This window comes from Enhydra lutris, unplaced genomic scaffold (genome assembly GCF_002288905.1).
Source record: "Enhydra lutris kenyoni isolate GAN:26980312 unplaced genomic scaffold, ASM228890v2 scaffoldscaffold12, whole genome shotgun sequence".
NCBI classification, from domain to species: Eukaryota; Metazoa; Chordata; class Mammalia; order Carnivora; family Mustelidae; genus Enhydra; species Enhydra lutris.
Window position 1 is genome coordinate 80996383 of NW_019154096.1, and position 23028 is coordinate 81019410.

Consider the following 23028-nt stretch of genomic DNA (forward strand, 5'->3'; position numbering starts at 1 on the left):
GCTCTGGGCAGAGCTGGGCTGCTGGCGAGAATAGACTGGTGGGTCCAGATGGGCTGCACTGGGGCCCCCGTCCCGTCCAAGCTAGTGAGCCCTGTGGGGGGGGTCGGGATGTCGCTGGATTTGCTGCAGGATGTGGGATTGGTGGGTTTTGGAGGAGAAGGCGTCAGGAGTGCTGGGTGTGCAGATTTAGAGATGAGGGAGGTTAGGTGGGGGCGTGGACTCATGCACCTGGACCCCAGAGCCTCCCTGGAGGTGGGCGTTTGGGGTCCCCCAGGGTGCGAGGCTGAGAGTTGGACCAAGGACTGGGGCCTCCCGCAGATGAGGTGTGGGGTGAGGAAGGAGCGGGAGCAGGGTGGGTGGGCTGCGGACACGAGTCGAGCAGGCCGGGCTGTCCTGGGGAGGGGCTTGGAGCATGCCGGAGCTGGGCTGTGCAGGCTGCCGTTTGGGGACCGTGAACGTGGCCCGAGCGAGTGACCAAGGGAGGACACTCAGCTAGGCTGCTGGTCCGTGTACTCACACTCTCAGGCCTACACCATCCCTTCCCACTGGGCCTTGGGTCTGCGGAGTTGCTGCGGCTCCGGGGCAGGGCGGACCACGCTCTGGGCCTCACTGCCCTGGGTTGTACCTGGGCCAACCAGGCTGCTTTGCGGAGAGGTGCTTGGAGCCTTCCCGGAGAAGAAGCTCTCTTACTCACGAGAGTGCCCCAGCCCCTGCCGTGGTCTAAATCTGCCCCCACCTCCTCGCCGCCCCTGCACCCTCCCAGGAGCGCTGCCCCACAGCCCCTCTGCAGTAGTGAGGTCGGGGACTCTGCAGTAGTGAGGTCGGGGACTCTGCTGTGTTCAGGTGGGGAGAGTCTTTGCACTGCTGGACCTCTTGCTGGTTTGCTGACATGGTGGCCGGTTGGAGATTTTCTTCTTGGGAACCCCAGCACTCGCAGGCAGCACACCCCACACTTCCCCAGCTTCCTGCTTCCCAGGGTCCTGTCTCCCTGCATCATCTCAGCCCCTTTCCACAGACACCCCTGGCTGCCCATGGCCCAGAACTTCACCTCTGCATCCAGGCTGTGGAGATGAAGGTCCTGCCCATTTCTCACCTCACTCACACCTGCCCTGGTCCCACCTCAGCGGGTGCCCACACCCGGGCCTGCCACCCCTCCCAACAGTCAGGACCAGTGTCCACCCCTGCAGAGTCCCCAGTCTGTCCCTGCAGCGTGATCTCCAGCAGCCCCTCCCCCCAGGCAGGCTTCCCAAACCCCTGTAGCCCTCACCCCCTTCTCAGAAAACAAGCCAGGGGCAGGGACTCTGACTTCGGGCTTCCCCCACAGTGACCTTATCTTTATCCACACGCATCCTGGGGGCTTTCCGGCTCCAGGCTGTGCTGAGTTCTGGACCCCTGCCTGGCCTTTGCTGCTGGGTCTCCACCTTCTTTCTTTCCACCTTTCCTAACAGCAGCAATGACGCAGGTCCCAGCCTCCTGTCTTAGAAACCAAAGGGGAGGAAGCCCCAGCCCTGCAGCCCCCCACCCCGCTACCCCCTGGGAGTGGCACCTGCGTGTCCTCACCCTACTTCTTGCCCACCCTAGTGCCCCTGTGAGCTGGGCAGGAGGACTCCCCACCAGCCACTGGCCCTGGAGAAGTAGAGAGCCCGCTCCTGACCGTGCCCTCTGCTTCGGTCCACACTGGCTGGCTGGTGGGTGTCCCCTACAACTGTGTTACTGCTAATCCGGCGGGGGCGGCGGGGTCCTGCCCTAGCGGACTGGGCTGGTGCTCCCGCCCATGCGGGGTTCCAGGTAAATTTTAGAGTCACTTGTCAGGGTTAGCCTCCCTCCTTCAGTAGTTAATTTGGGGAAATTTTATGTCTTTGCAAGATTGAGCCTTCTGACCTATAAACTGGGTGTATTTTTCTTCCTCAAACTTTGCTGTGATGTTTGTTTTCCGTGTAAAGGGTTCCACGTCTTTCATTAGATATTGAAGTATTAATATTTAATAGAATATTAAATTAGATATTTAATATTTTTGTTGCTTTTTAAACTGGAGCTTTTTAAAAAGATTCCCTTTTCTGCTTGTTGCTTTTGTTTCTTAACTGTGCCCGTGAGCTTGCCAAACTGTCATGAATCCTGCTCACTTCTCTGCGGGTTCTTCTGGATTCCTTTCATTCCCGGTGGCATCGTCTGTGGGCCATTAGGGCTTTGCCCTCATTTCTAGTCCTAAGGACTTTCTTCTCATAACCCACTGCACTGGTGAAGGCCCCCAGGGCAGGGCGGAGCCACTCAAAGTGGGGAGGGCAGTCCTGTGCTGTCTCTGGTCCCTGACCTGGTTTTGGGGAGCAGGAGACCTGCTGTGGGTTGTGGTTTGATGCTTGCTATCAGATTAAGGGACTTCCCTGCTACTTCTAGTTTGCAAAGTATTTATTAAACGCAATACATTTTTTAATATAAAAAATTTTGCCTCTCTTAAGAGGATAATATACATTTTCTCCCTCAGTATTTCAGTGTGGCAAATTATAATGGTGGATTCTCTTTCTTTCTTTCTTTTTTGGTTTTATTTATTTATTTATTTGCCAGAGAGAGAGAGAGACACAGGGAGAGAAGGAACACAAGCAGGGGGAGTGGGAGAGGGAGAAGCAGGTTCCCTGCAGAGCAGGGAGCCCGATGCAGGGCTCGATCCCAGGACCCTGGGATCATGACCTGAGCCTAAGGCAGATGCTTAACGACTGAGCCCCTGGCGCCCCGGCGGTGGCGTTCCTAACGGCAGACCAGCTCTGCAGTCCTGGGCAGAAGTCGGCGTGGGCACCATTATTGTGCTTTACACATGTTGCCGATTCTGTGGGCTCTGGGCACAGGGTTTTCTTTGTGAGGGATACTCTGTCTTTAAAACCAGCGTTGTCAAGGTGTAAATGGCGTGTAACAAATAGCGCATACCTGAAGAGTGCGGACTGACCGGTGTTGACACGCACACACGGAGAATCTGATACCACAATGAACAGAATGTGTGTTTCCTTCCCCCCGGAAGGTTCCTCCTCTCCAGGCGGCCGCCACTTGCTTTCTGCCACTGTATGTTAGTCTGCGTTTCCTAGAAATTTATGAGTGGAGAGTGTGTGGAGGAACTGAAGCCCCCAGTCGTAGAGCCACGTCGGGAAGCAGGCTGGGTCCTTCCTAGGAGTCACTGCGCTCGGACCGCACGACCCCACCGGTCCGCTCCTAGGTCCTTGCTCCGAGCAGTGGAAATGCACGTCCTCCGAAGGACTTGCCCGAGATCACTCTCACCGGCGTACTTGTGGAGTCCCAGACTGTGAACACGGGAAGTCCGCACGCGGGCCATGCCCAGAGCTGTCTCGGCTCTCACGGGCCGCGCACGTTCTCGTGTGTGTGTCCGTGTAACGCGCCGTCGGCCACTGTGGTCGTTCCGGCGAGTGCCCAGCAATCACGCCCACCCCCGGTGCTGCCCGTTTCCAGGCACCCCCCCTCTCAGCGAACCCACTGACCTGTTCTTCGTCTCTGTTGTTTCAGAAAGGGTCTATCCGTGGGGCCCTGCGATACGTGTCTGTCGGAGATTGCTTTTCCATTCCGCATCATTTCCTTGAGGTTCGTTCCTCCGGCGGTTTTGTGTGGATCAATGACTCTGTCCTTCCTCGTTGCTGAGTAGGGTCCCGCGCGGGCGCACCACAGTTTGGCGGTGGACCACGGACAGGCGTTCAGGAATTCCCAGTGTCTGGCCACCGTGAGTCAAGCTGCTGTAAATACCAGAGCACACGTTTCTGTGTGAAAATGAGTTTTGTTGCTCCGGGGTCAGTGCCCCACAGGCAGCCACTGAGTCACACGGCAATTCTGGTTTTAGGGTTGGAAAGGCCACGTTATTTAGAGCGGCTGTGGCTATCCTGCTTACATTCCTACCAGCAACATGTTTGGGATTTAGTTTCTCGGCTTCTCACTAATTTTTTTAAAAAGCCATCCTGGTAGTTCTGTAGTGAGCTCTTACCGTGTTTCTAGTTTACACTTAAACGGCTAATGAAGGGGAACAAGTTTTCACATCCTTACGTGACACAGCTGTATGTCCTTTTTGGTGAAATGACTATGCGAGCCCATTTTCTAATTGAGTATTTTTTCATGTTGCGTTTTTGGGAGTTTTTTTTTTTTTTAATACTTTGAATGCAAGTCTAGTGTTGAATATGTGATTTGCAAATACTTCCCCTCAGTGTATATTTTCACAATTCTTTCACAGAGCAAAGATTTAAAATTTTTACAAAGTCCAATTTAATTTTTTGTAGAATTTTGCTTTTGGTGTCAAATTAAGAATGCTTTGCCTCATCGTAAGTCCCAAAGATTTTATCAATTTTTTCTAGAAGTTTTATAGTTTTACATTTGACATTTAGGCCCATGATTCTTTTCGAATTAGCACTTGTATAGATATGAGGGTTACGTTGAGTTCATTTCTTTGGAGAAATTTTAAATTCTCTTGCATTTTTTTCTTGAGATTTCCCCTGTTCATTGTTGGTGTGTAGAAATGCCCCTGGTTTTTGTATTTGATCTCGTGTCCCCTGAGCCTACTGAACCCACTTACTACTACTACGAGTTTTATTTTTGGACACTTGGGAATTTCTATATAATTATGTCATCTGTAAATAGAGATATTTTTATTTCTTCCTTTCCAACTTGTACGCTCCCAGTTCCTTCTCTTGCCCCGTTGCTCTGGCTGGAACTTCCTGGGCTGTGCTGAGGGAGAGTGGGTGTCACCACACGGAGTTCCTGATCCTAAGGGAGGACGTTCAGTCTCTCGTGATGTTAATTGCTGAGAATTTTTGGTAGATGCTCTTTATTTGAGAAAGTTCCCCTCTGTTCCTAGTTACCTGAGATTTTTTTATCTATCCTGAGTGGGGTGTGAACCTTGTCCGAAGCGTCTTCCCCACATTCGATATGATCATGACATTTGTCCTCTTTTGCCTGTTGCTGAGATGAATCACGCTGATTGATTTTCAATATTGAATCAATCTTGCGTGCCTGGAATAAATCCACTTAGAGTGAATTATTCTTTCTATCTACTGGGTTATGTTTGATGGAGTTTTGTTGAGGATTTCGCATCTAAATTCATTAGAGATATAGGTCTGTGGTTTTCATTTTCAGTGCTGTCTTCGGTTGCACTTTCAGGTTGGGTTATAAAATGAGTTGGAAAGTGTTCCATCTTATTTTTAGAAGAGATTGTGTGGAATTGGTGTATTCGTTTTTTAACTGTCTGGTAAAATTCTCTAGTGGAACCATCTAGGCCTAGAGATTTCTTTCTTAGGAATTTTTAGACTTTATTTTTTAGAACAATTTTAGATTTGCACAAAAACAGAGAAGCTAGCACAGACACCCCATTTACATTATATACCTTTTACATTAGTATGTTATATTTGCTACAGTTAATGAACCGACATCGACACATTATTATAAACAAAAGTGCATAGTTTGTTCAGATTTCCTTCGCTTTTACCTAGTGTCCTTTTCCTCTCTTAGGTCCCATCTAGGACTTCCCGTTGTAGCAATCGTCTCCTTAGGCTCCTCTCGGCTGTGACGGTTTCTCTTACGTTCTTGATTTTGGTGATCTTGACAGTTTTGAAGAGTACTGCTCAGGTATGTTGTAAGATGTCTTTTTACTGGAATTTCTCTGATCTTCTCCCCATTAGATCATGGTTATAGGTGTTTTTGGAGGCAGATCGCAGAGGTGAAGTGCCGTTTTCGTCCCACATGATCCAGAGTGCACATATTGAGATGGTGCGTGGCTGTGGACGTTGACTTTTTTCACATGGCTGAATTGCGTTGGTCAGGCTTTTTCCATTGAAGAACTGCTCCTTTTCTCCCCTTCTGTACTTCACTCTTTGGAGGAGGACGTTAGGCCCACATTTAAGAGTGGGAAGTTAGGTCCTCCTTCCTTGAAAGCAGAGCATCTACACACATTGGGATTCTTCTGCACGGGAACGGTGTCTCTTCTCCTCCTCTACGTATTCCGTCATTTTTTACGTCAGTATGACTCATGGGTGTGTATTTTACCCTTTGGGTCATAATCCGGTATTGGCTGACCGATCATTGCTCCAGCTGTCCCAGCTTTGGTCTTTGGGAGTCTGCAGTCAGCCTCTGTGCACCTTTGCTGTACCTCATCACCAATGTTTCAATTTTCTGTTATTGTTTGTTTTTTTTTTAAAGATTTTATTTATTTATTTGACAGAGAGAGAGAGAGAGAGAGAGATCACAAGTAGGCAAAGGCAGGCAGAGAGAGAGAGGGGGAAGCAGGCTCCCATCTGAGCAGAGAGCCCAATGCAGGGCTCGATCCCAGGATCCCGAGACCATGACCTGAGCCGAAGGCAGAGGCTTAACCCACTGGGCCACCCAGGCTCCCCTGTTATTGTTTTTTTTTTTTTTATCACTTCTTTATTTTATGACATTAGAAGATGCTCTGGGTCCACCTTACGTATTTCCTGCTCCAGTCTTAGAACCAGCTGCTTCTCCCAGGTGTCCTGTTTCCTTTTACTGAGGATGATGTTAGATGCCAAGTTCTGGGCACTTGGGTGTGCTCATTGCTACTGGGGCACCCCTGCTTCCAGGCCCTCTCAGTTGGCAGAACAAAGAAATACACGTGTGTATGTACAAACCTGCGCACACATCTGTACAGAAATGCACACACACATTTACAGTATTTCTGTACGGAGACATCTGTACCCATATCAAGTTGAGCACAAGGTCTTACCGACGTCTCCATCTCTAATCCACCACCATGTGGTCCTTCCAGCCTCCTGCCCTTGCTGGTATGTAAATGTCAATTCCAGTACTGAGAACTCTGGATTCAGAAGCATTTTAATGACAAAAACTTAGTTTCTTCATAGTTTCTGTTATCTATTTCATCTGGCTGAGTTTTAGTAGTTTGTGGTTTTCAGGGAATGGCCCATCTCTTCGAAGTTGTTGAAGTTATGAACTTAAAGTTGCCCACAGTATTTCCCTCTTGCCCTTCTAATGGCTGTTGGGTCTGTTGGTCCATCACTTTTCCCATTCTTGGTATTGATTTGGGTCACTTTGATTCTTGTTAATCTTGCTAGAGGTTTATTAATTTTATTTTATTCTTCAAAAACCAGCTTTTTGTTTCGTGAATTTTTTATTTTTTTACTTTTATTTTTTTACTTTTATTTATTTTTTATTGTGTTATGTTGTGTCACCATGAAATAATAATTAGTTTTTGATGCAGTGTTCCAAAAAATTTTTCCTGTTTTTAATTTCATTGATTTCTGCTTTTGCCTTTATTATTTCTTTCCTTACGCATACTTTGGTTTTATTTGGCTTTTTTCTCCGTAGATTTTTGAGGTAGCACTTTAGCTTATGGATGGAGATCTTCCCTTTCACGTGAATGTTAAGCACTGTAAACGTCCCTCGACATTTTGAGCTGCGGCTCACAATGTTGATAAGCCGTTTTCATTTTCATTTGCTTCTTTGTATTTTAAAAATTTCCCTTGAGACTTCATCATGGACCCATGGATTATTTAGAAGTGTGTTTAATTTTCAAGTGTATGCAGATTTTTCTGTTGTCTTTCTGTTATTGAGTTCTTATTTGAATCTATTATGGTCAGAAAATATATTCTGTATGATTTAAATCCTAAGGTTTGTTTTATGACCTAAGATACAGCTTTCGGTGAATGTCCCATGTGTGTGAAACAAATGTGTGTTCTTTTGTGTGTGGGGGGTTCCGCAGATGTGCAGTAGATCCATTGGTTGGTGGGGTTCCGATCTTCCACATCTTGCTGATCTTATCTCCAGTAGTTTTGTCAGTTGCTGAGAGAGACATCTTGAAGTCTCCAGCTAGAACGGTGGACTTGTCTATTTCTTTTTTCAGCTTTATCCGTTTTTGCTTCATATATTTTGAAGTTCTGTAGTTTGGCACATACACATTTAGGGTTGTCCTATCTTTTTGGTGGATTCACTCTTTTTATTTTTACATAATGTTCTCCATTCTTCCTATAATTTTCTTTTATCTGAAATTTTTCTCTGATATCAATACAGCTACTCCTGCCTTTTTGGATTAATGTTCACATAAAATATCTTTTTCTTAAAAAAGCACATATTTGGATCATTTTAAAAAATTTACTTTGCCAACATCTGTCTTTTGTGTATTTAAAACATTTGCATTTAAATTATTACTAATGTCTTAGGGCTCATATCTGCCATTTACTTTTTATTTCCTCTTTGTCCCCCTATTTCTTAGGTACTTGTTTCTTTCCCCCTTCTCTCCCTATGAGTCATATGAACATTTTTCAGACTTCTACTTTGATATATTTATAATATTTTTGAGTTTTGTGTAATTTTCTCATTGGTTAACTTACATGTAATTTACATATGATATTCTACGTAACTTATAACAGCCTCTGGTGTTACCATTTTAACACTTCAAGTGAAATATAGAAACCTTACTTATATTCAGTTTTTTTTTTTTTTTACCCTCCTGCTTTAAACAAAGAACCGTTTGGAGTATTTCCTCCATATGCACTGACTCTACTTCAGGTAGCATTATAACATAAAATGTGATTAAAGAAACTCGCAAAGTAAACGATAGTGCATTATGGTCACTTCTACTTTTGCCCATTTTATTGTTCTTTCCTTTCTGAAAGTCCCATCTTTTTGTAATCATTTGCTTTCAGGTTGGGGGGTTTTATTTAACCATTATGTAACAGTATGTATTCTAGCAAGAAGTTCTCTTGTTTTCCTTCATTTGAGGATGTCTTTATTTCCCCTTAATTTCTGCAGGATGGTTTCACAGACGTAGAATGCAGCCTTGACACATGCTCTCTTTCAGCCCTTAAAATGGGTCTTACGCTACCTACTGGTCTCCATTGCAGAGGAGAAATTTGCTATTACTCAAATTGGTTTTCCTTTATAGATAATGTGTTATTTTTCTTTGGCTCTTTTTAGGGTTCTTTTATTTCTTAATTTTCAAAATTTTACTTTTGATGTGGTTTGGTGTGAATTTCTTTGGGTTAATCCTGCTTAGAATTTGCTCAGCTTCCTGAATCTGTACATTTATGTCTTGGGAAGTTTTCAGCCATTGTTTCTTCCCATTCTTTTCTTTCCTCTCCTTCCTAGATCTCCAATGATAAAAGGTTAGTTCTTTTGTTATTGTCGCAGAGGTCTCTGAGGTTGTATTAATTTTTTGTCTATTTTCTCTCTGTTTTTACATTAAGTAAATACTATTTATTTGTCTTCAATTTGACTGATGCTGTCTTCTGGTATTTCCATTCTACTCTTGAGTCCATTTGGTGGTTTTTAAGAATAAATTTTATTTATTTATTTATTTGAGAGAGAGAGAGCAGACGTGCACATGAGTAGGCGGAGTGGCAGTGGGAGAGGGAGAAACAGACTCCCTGCTGAGCAGAGAACCCGACGTGGGACTCAATCCCAGGACCCTGGGATCATGACCTGAGTCGAAGGCAGACACTTCACTGACTGAGCCACCAAGGCACCCCCATTTAGTGAGTTTTAAAAAAACTTCAGCTGTTGTATTTTTAGTTCTCTAATTTCTATTTGGTTCTTTAAAAGAATAACAGCTTTATTGAGCATATAATTTATATACCACAAATGTATCCTTTAAAAGTCTATAATTGGGCGCCTGGGTGGCTCAGTTGGTTAAGCGACTGCCTTCAGCTCAGGTCATGATCCTGGAGTCCCAGGATCAAGTCCCGCATCAGGCTCCCAGCTCCACGGGGAGTCTGCTTCTCCCTCTGACCTTCTCCTCGCTCATGCTCTCTCTCACTGTCTCTCTCTCTTTCTCTCTCAAATAAATAAATAAAATATTTAACAAAAAAAAAGTCTATAATCAGTAGTTTTTAGTATACTCAGAATTGTACCACCATCACCACTGGCTGATTTCAGAACATTTTCATTTCCTCCAAAGGAAACCCCATACCTACTAGCAGTCATTTCCAATTTTATCCTCCTTCCCACCCCTGGCAACCGGTAATTCACTTTCTCTGTCCATGGATTTGCCCAACTGGGACATTTTATATAAATGGAGTCACACATGTGATCTTTCGGTGTGACAACTCTCACTTGGCCTGATGTTTCTAAGATTCATTCCACTGTTGCCAGCGTCAGATCTTCCCTCCTTACGATGGCTGACTCATGTCCTATGCTGTGGACAGATCACATTTGGTTTATGCATTCATCAACTGATGTACATTTGCTTGTTTCTGTTTTTTGCTTGTATGAGTAATGCTGCCATGAACATTCATGCACAGGTTTTTGCGTGGACATGACTTGATTTCTCTTCGATGGGCGCCTAGGACTGGGACTGCTGGGTTGACATCATGAGCAGATGCCAGACTTCTCCAAAGTGGCTGCGGCATTTCCCAGTCCTACGAGTGTCCAGTTTTTCCATGTCATCACCAGCAGTTCATTTCCATAACTTCTATTTCTTTCTTGAGATTTTCTGGTTTTTTTTTTTTCCACTTGTTTCAAAGGACTTTGCAGTTTATCATGGAAGCACCTTTTGTGACGGCTGCTTTAAACCCTCGGCCGATAGTTCTGAGACCTGCACCACCCAGTTCATTGTATTTTATCATCAGATTGTTTTTCTCCTGGTTTTTCAGATGATGGGTGATTTTCGCTTGTATTCTGGACTGCGATGTTAGGAGACCCTTCCCTGTCAGCAGGTTGTCATCCTGGTTAAGTTCAGAGGATCTGTTCCGTCCTTTTGTGGCTGTAGGTCCAATGACAGATCCGCTTCTAGGGGCCTTGCAAGGCTATCCTGGCCTGTCTCATTCTTCTGGTGCTGTGGGGCTTCCACTCAGTCCCTGCTAGTCCCCAGGAGTCCGCTGTCACTGTGTCACTGTGGTGGGCAGCCAAGGCCACGGGGCCTGGGGTGGAGGGCAAGACACACAGGGCTTTGCTGTCACTGTGGCTGTGGGCAGATCAGACCTGTCTGACCGTGAGGTCTCAGTAAAGCTAACCTGTCAGCAGTTAGCACTGTGGGAGGAAACCCACAGCCTGGGCCCCTCGCTTAGATCTGGCAATGCTCAGGGCTACCAAGGTCATTGGTTGCCCTGCTCAGAGACAGAGAGACGACCCCTGATACGTTCTGGAAAGGCCCTAACTGTCCCCATTGGTTCCTGGAGGCTATGGGTGGCTCCTACTTCAGTATATCTGACTCTGGACTATAATCTCTGCATTGCCCCTGTGGAGCGTCTGGAGCAGGCTGAGCTCTGGGGGTCACAGGGCCATGAAGACAGTTCTCTGGGCCTTGGGACTGGGGACCCTTCTCCTCACTCTCAGGGCAGTCCCCATTGGTAAGTTTCTCCTCCCCTCATCCGTGGAAGCTTCTGGAAACCATGGCTCTGTAAAGCCTGAGACCCTGGGGTGTGGGGATCTCCTGCTGTGACCAGCTGTCTCTTAGGTGTTTGCTTAGCCCCAAGGGGGATGGGTCATCCTGGGGCCAGTGGGCATGTGGGCTCCAAAGTTTGTGTCCCTGGAGACTCTTGTTCTGACAAAGACTGAGGTGCTCTAACTCCATGGTGAACCCGGGGTGCAGGGCTGGGCCAGAGCCTGGGTGGAATGAGGGGACAGGGGTAGGGTCCCCATGACCCCATGGACGGGAGGTGCTGAGGGGTCTTGCAGAGCGGCTGCTCCATCCGTTTTCCCTGGGGCTGCGGTGCTGCTGAGGGAGTAAGAGAGCTGTACTGGGCCATGAGGTGACCGTTCAGCTTGTGCTGGGACCCGGAAGAGACACAGTTCTAGGGAGTTGCAATAGCAAGGTGGGGGTCACAGTGGTGTGGGTCCAGTGGGCCCAGAAACCAAGAGGCAGGATCATGTGTAGAAAGGCGTAAGGGGGTTCTGCCAGACGGACCAGCACGGAAGGGCTGGTGGTGAGAGAAGCAGCCCCTGGGGGAACTGCACACACTAGCGCGGGGCTCTGACCGGGTGCGTGGCCGTGCTGGTGTCAGACGGTGTGTGTGACCATGCACATGTGTGCACACGCGTGTGAGTTGTGCAGGGAGACAGGAGCGCAGAGCAGTGTCCAGGGCCCTGGAAACTGATGGAAGGACATTTCTTGGGCAGGCTGTCCCAGGGCCCAGCCCGGGTGGCCTCGGAGCTGGACAGTGAGGGCGCCGCAGGTGATGGTGGCGGGGATCTGTGGCCAGTGGTGCCATCGGGCGGGAGTGGCATGGGAAAGCTGGAGGGACCTCGTTTTGTGTTAAAGATGCGGACACACATTGCACAGGTTGGAAGGGGATGCGGAGGCTCTGGGGTTGTACCAGCGCTGAATGAAGACCCTCCAGGGTCGGTGAGACGAGTGGTGAGGGGGACATGCCTTCCTCTGGATCTGTATGCGGGAGTCTGCCCTCTGCCTCCTCCCTCTGTGAGGCCAGGATGTGCCCTGGATGTGGTCTGGGGTGGCCCAGGCTGGGACATAGACTGCTCCGTTGTGTTGTGTTGTGTTTCTGCTGTTGTGTTTCTCCCACACCAGCCCAGGAGGGGGTCATGAGAATGGGGGATCAAGGGGCTGTGACGGGGAGGGGCTGTGCAGGAAAAACCAGGGTGCAGAGGTCTAGACGGGGTGTTGTTCTGGAAATGTGTCCTGGTCCTGGTAGGATGGTCCATTTGGTCCTGGTCCAGGGAGCTGCCAAGACCTGAAACCCAAGGAGGAGGCTTGGAGGGTAGAACTGGAAGGGTAGGCGGCCAGGTGGGAGGAGGAAGGGATGAGCAGTGAATGGAGAGAGGTGCGGTGCGTGTCGTGGGCCACAGGCCCTCTAGTGGAAGTGGGGGATGATGACTGGGAGGTGTGGTGGGTGGTGGGAAGAACGGTGGAGGACAAGGGGCCTTTCTTGCCTGGGGGTGGAGTCACCCACATTGTAGGGGGCCCAGAGGGCTGGGGAGGGAAGCAGAGGACATGACTGGCGGGAGGGGGACTGTGGAGGTGAGGACACAAGGCTGCCTGGGGGCAGTGGGAGGGTCTCTGTGTGACCCCACCCTGTCACCTTTCTGGACTGCGTCTACTGGGGGCGTCGAGGGACCCCTCTGAGGCTGGCCTGTCCTTCTGCAGGCGGACCACGCGACCTGAGGCTGGCGTACAGACACAGTCCCTGCGACGGAGTGGTGCTGGTCCGCCACAAGGAGCAGTGGGGACACGTATGCAACGAGGGGTGGACATTGGCAGAGGCATCCGTGGTCTGCAGGCAGCTGGGCTGCGGCCATGCGGTGGGTGCACCCAAGTACGTCCCGTTGCCTGGGGAGATGGTGCGGCCGTGGCTTCACAACGTGTCCTGCAGGGGTGATGAGCCCTCCTTCTGGGAGTGCAGCCTCGGGGCTTGGACGCAAAGCGAGTGCCCTCACGAGTGGGTGGTGGTGGCTCTGTGTGCAAGTAAGTCTGCTGGAAGGGGCCTGGGGAGGGGGAGAAGGGTGGGTCTGGGGGGAGGTGAAGAAGGGCGTCAGGGGAGGGGGGAGGAGAGAGCGTCTGGGGGAGGGGGGAGGGTGAGTCCGGGGATGGGGAGGAGGGGCTCTGGGGTCTCTGGCTGGAGCTCCTCACTGGGCTTGAGAACCGCCCTCACCTGTAAAGCCTTCCGATCTCTCGATCTCTTGTGAGTCCTTCATTCCTTCTGTTAGGGTCATTTGCTGATCTCTGGATCTCTCGTGAGTCCTTCATTCCTTCTGTTAGGGTCCTTTGCTGATCTCTCGATCTCTTGTGAGTCCTTCATTCCTTCTGTTAGGGTCCTTTGCTTTTCTTCCAACAGATGCTTATTTGCAGGACACTATTCTAGATGCGGGGGGCGGGCAGCAGTGAGTAAATCAGACCAGCCGCTGCTGCAGGAGCCTCTCCTCTCCCCCGGGGGGCAGGGAACAAAGGAGCAGGGCAGTGATGTGGGAGGAGCAGGAAACACACGGGTGGGCGGGGGCTTGAGGACCACCCTGTCTTCTAGACACTTTAGGTCGAAACATGATTTCCAAAATGAGGAGGGGGCGAACGTGTTCCCTTAGAGGTCTCGCTTGAGGGTCTTCTGCTGTCTCTGGGCACTTAGGTGGCCGAGAACCTGTGAGGTTCCTCTGTAGCATCCCATCTGTGAGGCTGACTCACTACGCCCAGCATAAAGCGAAAGTGCAGGGACCCCTGAAAACAGCAAGATTTTCAAGACAGCGACAGGCCCAGGTCCCTCTGAGTGGGGGGCCTGCTGGGTGGGGGGCCTTTGGGACCGCCTGTTCTCAGAGAGGGCCCCACGCAGCCCAGCACTGAGCCCCTGGAAGGAGCAGGCTGGTCTCGGGCTGGAACCCAGGCCCAGTGTAGGCACTGCCGCGCCCAAATGCAGGCTGGTCGTCGAGGTGGGCCACAGGCTCCGAGCGGCCAAGCGGCCGGCAGAGTCCCCCACCTTTAGCCACGTGGGCCTGTGGTTCTCAGATGGCACCTTTCGGGAGATCCGGCTGGTGAAGGGCCGCAGCCCCTGCTCTGGGCTCCCCGAGATCAGGAATGTGAATGGGGTGGATCGCCTCTGCGGCCTGCATGAGGAGGAGGCCACTGTGTTCTGCCGGGAGCTGGGCTGTGGGCCTGTGCTTCAGGCGCCGCGCCGAGATGTGGGTGTCGTCGGGAAGTACATGACGTGCAGGGGCACCGAGCCCACCATCCGGAACTGCAGGCTTAACAACAATCTTCGCAGCGGCTGTGACTTCCAGCAGGACGCGGACGTGGTCTGCGCAGGTGAGGCCCTGTGCGCGCACGGCCCCGAGTCCCCAGCTCAGGGCCCTGGGGGAGTTGCTGCCGGGAAGGGTCTCAGCCCTCCCCACCAGATCGCCCGATCTCCTCCTGCCACTGGGCCCCTTGCCGTCTCAGAGGGATCAGGTCGGGGCGGACTGGGCAGGCAGAGAGGAGAGCCCTGTGCCGGGACCATCTGGCATTCTCTGGCTCAGAGCTGTTTGGAACAGAGGCCTGGAGGTGAGGGCACGGGAAATGCTCTTGGATGGCCCACGGGGGCCTCCCCTAGGGCCCCGTGTGTTCTCCCTGCAGAGGTGTCCTGGCTCAGAGCCCCCAGGCCGGCGGGGGGCCTGGCTGTCCTGCAGCATTTGAGCTGGTGGAGTTGAGATTGTCACGTGTGCAACACGAGCAGCCTGGCTGGTGGCTGTCCCCTCCCAGTCCTGCCTCAAACGGGCAAGTGAAGCGGCCCTCAGAGATGCTGGCTTGGTTCTGGGAATGAGGAAAGGCTGAAGTGAGGTGGATGGGCCCCATGTCCTGGGTGCCCCCAAGAAGGCAGTGACCTGTGGCTGGAGAGGTGCCTTGACCAGGCCTCCAAGACTGTACAGAGCCTTGAGGCCCCTGCCCTGGGCAGGCAGAGGCTGTGTGACACATGTGAGCCCCTGGAGGAGGTGACTCTGTCCTCTGACCTCAGGGAAGTGACCAGTGACCCCCGCTCTGCCTTAGGTAGAGGGTGTCTGGGCTCCTGGCTCTCAGTCCCTGGCCCGGGCTTGCGGACCTACTGCTTGGGCCCAGGTGCTCTGCCCTGGCTGGAACCTATTGCAGTCTGGGGAGGTGGCCGAGTGGTTCGCCTGAGAACATGACCCCTAACGGAGTTTGTGTCCTCCACCAGGGCACACGGAAGCCCGGTTGGAGGGCGGTGAGCACCCCTGTGCCGGGCGTCTGGAAGTGAGGCGTGGCCTGACCTGGGGCACCGTCTGTGATGATGACCTGGACCAGGCCACGGCCCACGTGGTGTGCCGGGAGCTGCAGTGTGGCTCGGCCGTGTCCACGCCCGGGGGCGCCCACTTCGGTCGGGGCTCTGGGCCTGTGTGGACGGAGGCCTTCCTTTGTACAGGCAACGAGTCTCTGCTGTTCCACTGCCCTCGGGGGCCAGGGCACCAGTGTGGGCACGGCCAGGATGCCGGGCTCAGATGCTCAGGTGAGGCTAAGAGGGCAGCCTCCAGTAGCCTTCCCTGCCAGCCCCCCTCGGTGACTCCCTCTGGGGGCTCTAAGCTAGGCTCACGAAGATGCCTCTGGCCAGGAGGGTGTGCGTGTTCCCAGTTGAGGAAGTGTCGCCTCTGTGGGTTGAAGGAAGGGGAGGAGAAGGTTGTGCCCCCACCCCCTGCCCCCAGCTGCACGCCACAGTCTGCCAGCATGTCTGCCTAGAGGCTGATCTGGCTGCTGAGGCTGAGGAAGGGAGGGAGCTAGTGAGGCAGGCAAGGGCATGGCGGTGGCCACCGCACTGGGTGCAAAGGAAAGAGTCAGGTCTGTGGGGGAGGGGGATGCTGATACCCACTCCCCTCTTCAGAGTTCCGACTGGTTAACGGCAGCAGCAGCTGTGAGGGGCGCGTGGAGCTCCAGGTGCAGCGGGCCTGGGCACCAATCTGCGCGGCCCACTGGGACTTAGCAGACACCACTGTCCTCTGCCACCAGCTCAACTGTGGCAGCGCAGAGGCCACACCCCTAGGAGGCCACTTTGGGGGCGGGGACGCTCCCATCTGGCCTGATGTGTTTCACTGTGTGGGGACAGAACCCTATTTGTGGAATTGCCCAGTAGGCACCCTCGGGAGCGGGGCCTGTGCCCTGGGGAACGCAGCTGCCGTGGTCTGCTCAGGTGGGTCTGCGAGAGCGGGGTGGGGGGAGCAGAGGGAGGCTGGGAGTGGGCGGGGTTCTGCTGGGAGGTGGTGGTCCCCTCCCCTTTACACGCGGAGAGTCCCTCCCCCTGACCCCTGTCCGGGCTTCCTCCCCAGGTCTCCTCCACGCCCTCCGGCTGAGGGACGGACAGAGCCGCTGCGATGGCCGCGTGGAGGTCTCCCTGGACGGGGTGTGGGGCCGCGTCCTGGACGACTTGTGGGACCTGCGCGGCGCCCACGTGGTGTGCAGGCAGCTGGGGTGCGGACTGGCTGACCGGGCCTACGATGCACCTGCGCCCCGGCGCGGGGCCGTCCCCGTGGGGTTGAGCCGCGTGCGCTGTCAGGGCACCGAGACCCGCCTGACCCAGTGCAACGTGTCCGCATCTCCGCTAGTACCCGCGGGGGCCGCGCGGGACGCGGGCGTTGTGTGCTCTGGTGAGTGAGTGCCCGGGCCGCCCGCCCATCTGCCCGCGGGCCGGCTGCCCTGACTCCGCGCGTGTCCCCGCAGGGAGCCGGCGGGTGCGGCTGGCCGCGGGGCCCCACCGCTGTGCGGGGCGCGTGGAGGTGCTGCACGGAGGCGTGTGGGGCACCGTGTGTGACGACGGCTGGGACCTGCGGGACGCCCACGTGGTCTGCCGGCAGCTGGGCTGCGGCCAAGCCCTCCGCGCCCTGGGGGCTGCGCCCTTCGGTGCCGGCTCTGGGCGCATCTGGCTGGACCAGCTGGGCTGCAGCGGCCGCGAGTCTGCGCTGTGGCAGTGCCCGTCGCGGGGCTGGGGCCGGCAGGACTGCGGGCACAAGGAGGACGCGGGCGTCGTCTGCTCAGGTCGGTCCTGTTCGTTGAGTCTCCCTGGGGCAGCTGGGTACCAAATGGCCGCGCTGTCCGAGTGCGTGACACCGCGCACACTTGCCTTCCTCGGATTCCGCTCGCCCTCTTCCCGGCTGGAGAGCTCCACCGGGCCCCCGAGGGTGCTCTCAGGCGGCGGCGATGCTGCCTGCGCTTTTCACCCTGTCGGGGGAGGGGCGCGGGAAGGGAGTGGGGGACAGGGTGGGACAGGGAACCGCGGGGCGGGTCTGCTCTGATGCTGCTGGCGGCCTCTTATGGTTTGTCCCTCTCTCTGATTTTGTCTTGTTTTATTTTTCCTCTCTTCCCCTGTGTTCATCTGATTTGTTTCCTAAATGCCACATATGAGTGAGATCATGTGATTATTGTTTTTCTCTGATGGACTTCGCTTAGCAAAATACCCTCTAGTTCCATCCATGTTGTTGCAAATGGCAAGATTTCATTCTTTTTGGTGGCTGAGTAATATTTCATTGTATATATGAACCACATCTTCTTTATTTATTCATCTGTCGATGGACATCTGGGCTCTTTCCATAGTTTGGCCATTGTGGACATTGCTGCTATAAACATTGGGGTGCGGCTGTCCCTTCAGATCACGACATTTGTACGTTTGGGGTAAATCCCTAGTAGTGTAATTGCTAAGCCATAGGGCAGCTCTATTCTTAACGCCTTGAGGAGCCTCCCTGCTGTTTTCCAGAGCTGCCGCACCAGTTCGAATTCCCACCAACAGTGCAAGAGGCTCCCCTTTCTCTGTATCCTCACCAATATGTGTTATTTCCTGACTTGTCAATTTTGTCCATTCTTACTGGCATAAGGTGGGATCTCATTGTGGTTTGATTTGTATTTCCCTGATGCCAAGTGATGTGGAGCACTTTTTCATGTGTCTGTTGGCCATCTGGATGTCTTCTTTGGAGAAATGTCTGTTCATGTCCTCTGCCCATTTCTTGACTGAATTATTTGTTCTTTGGGTGTTGAGTTTGATAAGTTCTTTTTAAAAAAAATTATTTATTTGACACAGAGAGATCACAAGCAGGCAGACAGGCAGGCAGAGAGAGAGAGGAAGAAGGAGGCTCCCCGCTGAGCAGAGAGCCCCGTGCGGGGCTCGATCCCAGGACTCTGAGATCATGACCTGAGCTGAAGGCAGAGGCTTTAACCCACGGAGCCACCCAGGCGCCCCATGATAAGTTCTTTATAGATCTTGCATACTATCTGATATGTCACTTGCAAATCCTTTCTACCATTCCGTTGGTTGTCTTTTGGTTTTGTCCTTTGCCGTGCAGAAGCTTTTTATCTTGATGAAGTCTCAACAGTTCACTTTTGTCTTTGTTTCCGTTGCCTTTAGAGATGTGTCTAGTGAGAAGTTGCTATGGCTGAGGTCACAGAGGTTGCTGCCTGTGTTCTGCTCTAGGATTTTGATGCATTACTATCTCACATTTAGGACTTTTGTCCATTTTGAGTCTTATTTTTGAGTTTATTTTTTGTGTATGGCATAAGAAAATTGTCCAGTTTCATTTTTCTGCATGTGGCTGTCCGGTTTTCCCAACACCATTTGTTGAAGAGACTGTCTTTTTTCCACTGGACATTATTTCCTGCTTTGTTGAAGATTAGTTGACCATAGGGTTGAGGGTCTATTTCTGGGCTCTCTATTCTGTTCCATTGATCTATGTGTCTGTTTTTGTGCCAGTACCATGCTGTCTTGATGATGACAGCTTTGTAATAGAGCTTGAAGTCTGGAATTGTCATGTCTCGAGCTTTGGTTTTCTTTTTCAATATTCCTTTGACTATTTGGGGTCTTTTCTGGTTCCATACAAATTTTAGGATTATTTGTTTCAGCTCTGTGAAAAAAGTTGATAGTATTTTGATAGGGATTGCCTTGAATGTGTAGCTTGCTCTGGGCAGGGTAGACGTTTTAACAATATTTGTTCTTCCAATCCATAAGCATGGAATATTTTTCCATTTCCTTGTGTCTTCCTCAATTTCTCTCATGAATGTGCTATAGTTTTTAGGTATTTTACCTCTTTGGTTGGGTTAATTCCTGGGCATCTTACAGTTTTGGGTGTAATTGTAAATGGGATCAACTCCTTAGTTTCTTGTTCTCCAGTTTCATTGTTAGTGTATATAACTGATTTCTGAGCATTGATTTTATATCCTGACACTTTGCTGAATTCCTGTATGACTTCTAGCCGTCTTGGAGTGGAGTCTTTTGGGATTTCCACATAAAGTATCATATCATCTGCAAAGAATGAGAGTTTGACTTCTTCTTTGCCAATTTGGATGCCTTTTACTTCTTTCTGTAGTCTGATTGCTGAGGCCAGGACTGCTAGTACTATGTTGAACAATGATGGTGAGAGTGGACATCCTTGTCATGTTCCTGACATTAGGGGAAAAGCTCTCAGTTTTCCCCATTGAGAATGATATTCACTGTGGACTTTTCAAATATGACTTCTATGATATTGAGGTATGTTCCCTCTCTCTCTACACTGCAGAGAGTTTTATCAAGAAAGGATGCTGCACTTTGTCAAGTGCTTTTCCTGCATCTATTGAGAGTATCATATGGTTCTTGTCCTTCCTTTTATTAATGTGTTGTATCACACTGATTGATTTGTGGTTGTTGAACCAACCTTGCAGCCCAGGAATAAATCCCACTTGGTCATGGTGAATAATCCCTTTAATGGACTGTTGCAGGGAATGATCCAAATCTTTTGGCACTCAGGTTGAGACCTGGTTTGTGACCCCATATGTGATCTGTTCTGGAGAATGTTCCATGTGCAGTTGAGAAGAATGTGTATTCTGTTGCTTTAGGATGGAATGTTCTGAATGTATCTGTAATATCCTTCTGGTCCAGTGTGTCATTCAAAGCCCTTGTTTCCTTGTTGATCTTCTGCTTAGATGATCTGTCCATTGCCATGAGTGGGGTGTTAAAGTACCCTACTACTATTGTATTTTTATTCATGTGTTTCTTTAATTTTGTTATTTACTGGTTTATATAATTGACTGCTCCCATGTTAGGGGCATAGATATTTATAATTATTGGATCTTCTTGTTGAATAAACCCTTAAAACATGATATAGGGTCCTTCCTCAAGTTTTTTTACAGTCTTTCATTGAAAATCTAATTTGTCTGATTTGGGATTTTTACTCCAGCTTTCTTTCAATGTCCATTAGCATGATAAATATTCCCCATGCCCTCACTTTCAATCTGGAGGTGTCTTTGGGTCTAAAATGAGTCTCTTCCAGACAGCATATCGATGAGTCTTGGTTTTTTTATCCATTCCAATACCCTGTGCCTTTTGATTGGGGCATTTAGTCCATTTACATTTGGAGTAACTATTGAAAGATATGAATTTAGGGCCATTGTATTACCTGTAACGTCCCTGTTTCTGAATATTGTCTCTGTTCCTTTCTGGTCTCTGTTACTTTTGGACTCTCTCTTTGCTTAAAGGATCCCCTTTAATATTTCTTGCAGGGTTGGTTTAGTGATCACAAATTCTTTTAGTTTCTGTTTGTCCTGGAAGATTTTTATCTTTTCTTCTACTCTGAATGACAGCCTTGAGGGATAAAGTATTCTGGGCTGCTAAATTTTTCTCATTTAGCACTTGGATTATTCTGTATTTTGAACGATTTCCAAGGACGGATTTCTGGACAATTAGCTGACACCCGCTAAGATCCTACAGCTGGGGATTCATTCTGGTCCCAGAGGTTAACATTTCCCTGCCTCCCTGGGGTGGAAGATTGTCATGGGGACGTGTGATTGATGGGTTAGATGCCTGTGAGCAACATTGATCCTGGTGCTGCGACCCTCTCATTTTTGGCTCCTCCCTTGGAAATTTCCCCTGGACTGACTGCTCTTTTCTTCCAGGGTCAGTAGCTCTGAGGCTGCGAGGTGGCATCCACCACTGTGCTGGGTGGCTGGATGTGTTCTACAATGGGACATGGGGCGCCGTGTGCAGTAATGCCCTGAAGGACATCTCCTTGTCCATCATCTGCAAGCAGTTGGGCTGTGGGGAACAGGGCTGGCTAGAGAACAGGCCTGTCCACAGCAGCTTGGGCACCTCCTGGGTGGATGACATTGAGTGCCGCAGGCTGAGAAACTCCACACTGTGGCAGTGCCCCTCAGCGCCATGGCACCCGCACTCCTGTGCCCCTGGAGAGGAGGTCTGGATCACCTGTGCAGGTGGGACATGGGCGGTTTCTAAGAGCTGCCACTGATCCTGACTCAGGGCCTGGCATCCTGTGGGTTCTACAGACTTCATTCTGAAGCTTTTCAGGGCATTTACAATGGGATGGTGACTATGTAATCCAATAGGATTGTCAGAGAAAATGACACAGGATTCCGGGGAGACCCTCAACTGCTCATCCACCCACGGCTGCCCAGGTACCCTTTCGTCCATCTCCCTGTCCCCCCTTCATCTTGGTCCTGCCCTGCAGTGACCACAGCTCCCTTTTCCAGAGGAGGGTATGCTGCGTGTGCGTGGGGGCAAGGACAGCTGCTCCGGCCGTGTGGAGCTCTGGCATGCTGGCTCCTGGGGCACCATTTGTGATGATTCCTGGGACCTGGCAGATGCAGAGGTCGTGTGCCGCCAGCTGGGCTGTGGCCCAGCTCTGGGTGCCCTTGCAGGGGCCGCCTTCGGGCCAGGCTCGGGCCCTGTGTGGCTGGATGAGGTGGGGTGCCGTGGCAGCGAGTCGTCCCTGTGGAGCTGTCCTGCGGAGCCGTGGGGACTTGGAGACTGTGGACACAAGGAGGATGCTGGTGTGCACTGCTCCCGTGAGTGGGCAGGGGGCAGTGGGCCAGGCGGGGTGGGAGGGATTGCTGGGGGCTGGGGTGGGCGTTGCCAGAAGAGGTCCTTGGAATATCCCCTAAAACATGGCCCTAAGGCTGTACCTGAGTTGGGTTCCTCTGGCTGCCTCTGTGGCTGTCCCATGGCATGTTGGGCTCAGGCTGAGTGGGACGGGGACACTTGGCTGAGGGTCTGGGCTGCCCAGGGCTGTGGCTGCCTCCCCTCCTTTGCCCTCTGATCCCTCTGATTTCTCCTGCAGGTGACAGGGGAGCCACGGCCTTTCCACCAGCACTGGCACGGACATTGGGTAGGTGTGTTCTCCCTCAAGTCTCAGGTCATGCCCTCCTGTCTGGTCCCAACTCAGAGGGGCCCTACAATGGGTTCTGCACAGAGGGGTGCCCTGGAGTTTCCTATGGGTGCCAAGGCCCCAGGCAGCCCCTCCTTAGGTTGGTTGGGCCAAGGTCTGGAGGACCAGGAACACCTCCTCCTCTGAGGAAGAGGGCCAGCCTATATGGAGAGCCATGGGGTGAGATGGCAGGCCCAGGCCTTGACCAGCCACTTCTCTGGGGTCTTTCTTTTACCAGATGGAGGGTTTGACCTGGGAACACTCTGACTCCCTTTTGGCCCCCTCCCTCCTGGTACTTCTCACTCCTGGCCCCCTCCCTCCTGTGTCCCCTCCTTCCTCACCTTTGCCCTGTGACCTCAGGGCTATCTCTAGGAGAGGAGCACAAGGCCCATCTCTCCTCTGGGTGCCTTCCCCCTCCCTGAGAGGCTCAGGTGGTCCAGACCCAAGGTCACAATACCCCAGGCACACGGGGGAGACCCCACCTCT

The 23028-nt window shown here is 51.5% G+C and overlaps 1 protein-coding gene across 1 annotated transcript; it reads left to right on the plus strand.

Annotated features, from left to right (window-relative positions):
- Positions 1–222: 222 nt before the first annotated feature.
- On the plus strand, positions 223–22809 carry LOC111145050 (scavenger receptor cysteine-rich domain-containing protein SCART1-like). Its single transcript, XM_022499663.1, has 12 exons — positions 223–352; positions 13049–13366; positions 14207–14692; positions 15576–15908; positions 16254–16559; positions 16696–17013; positions 17087–17401; positions 21278–21592; positions 21734–21793; positions 21869–22183; positions 22456–22503; positions 22781–22809. Exons 1-12 carry the CDS (start codon positions 223–225, stop codon positions 22807–22809), a joined length of 2973 nt encoding a protein of 990 aa, XP_022355371.1.
- Positions 22810–23028: the final 219 nt, after the last annotated feature.

Coding starts and splice junctions, on each gene's coding strand:
- LOC111145050 (XM_022499663.1), top strand. CDS start 223: ATGCACCTGGACCCCAGAGCCTCCCTGGAGGTGGGCGTTTGGGGTCCC. Junction 13,367..14,206: donor GGTGGTGGCTCTGTGTGCAA/GTAAGTCTGCTG, acceptor GCCTGTTCTCAG/AGAGGGCCCCACGCAGCCCA. Junction 21,794..21,868: donor ATCCACCCACGGCTGCCCAG/GTACCCTTTCGT, acceptor TCCCTTTTCCAG/AGGAGGGTATGCTGCGTGTG.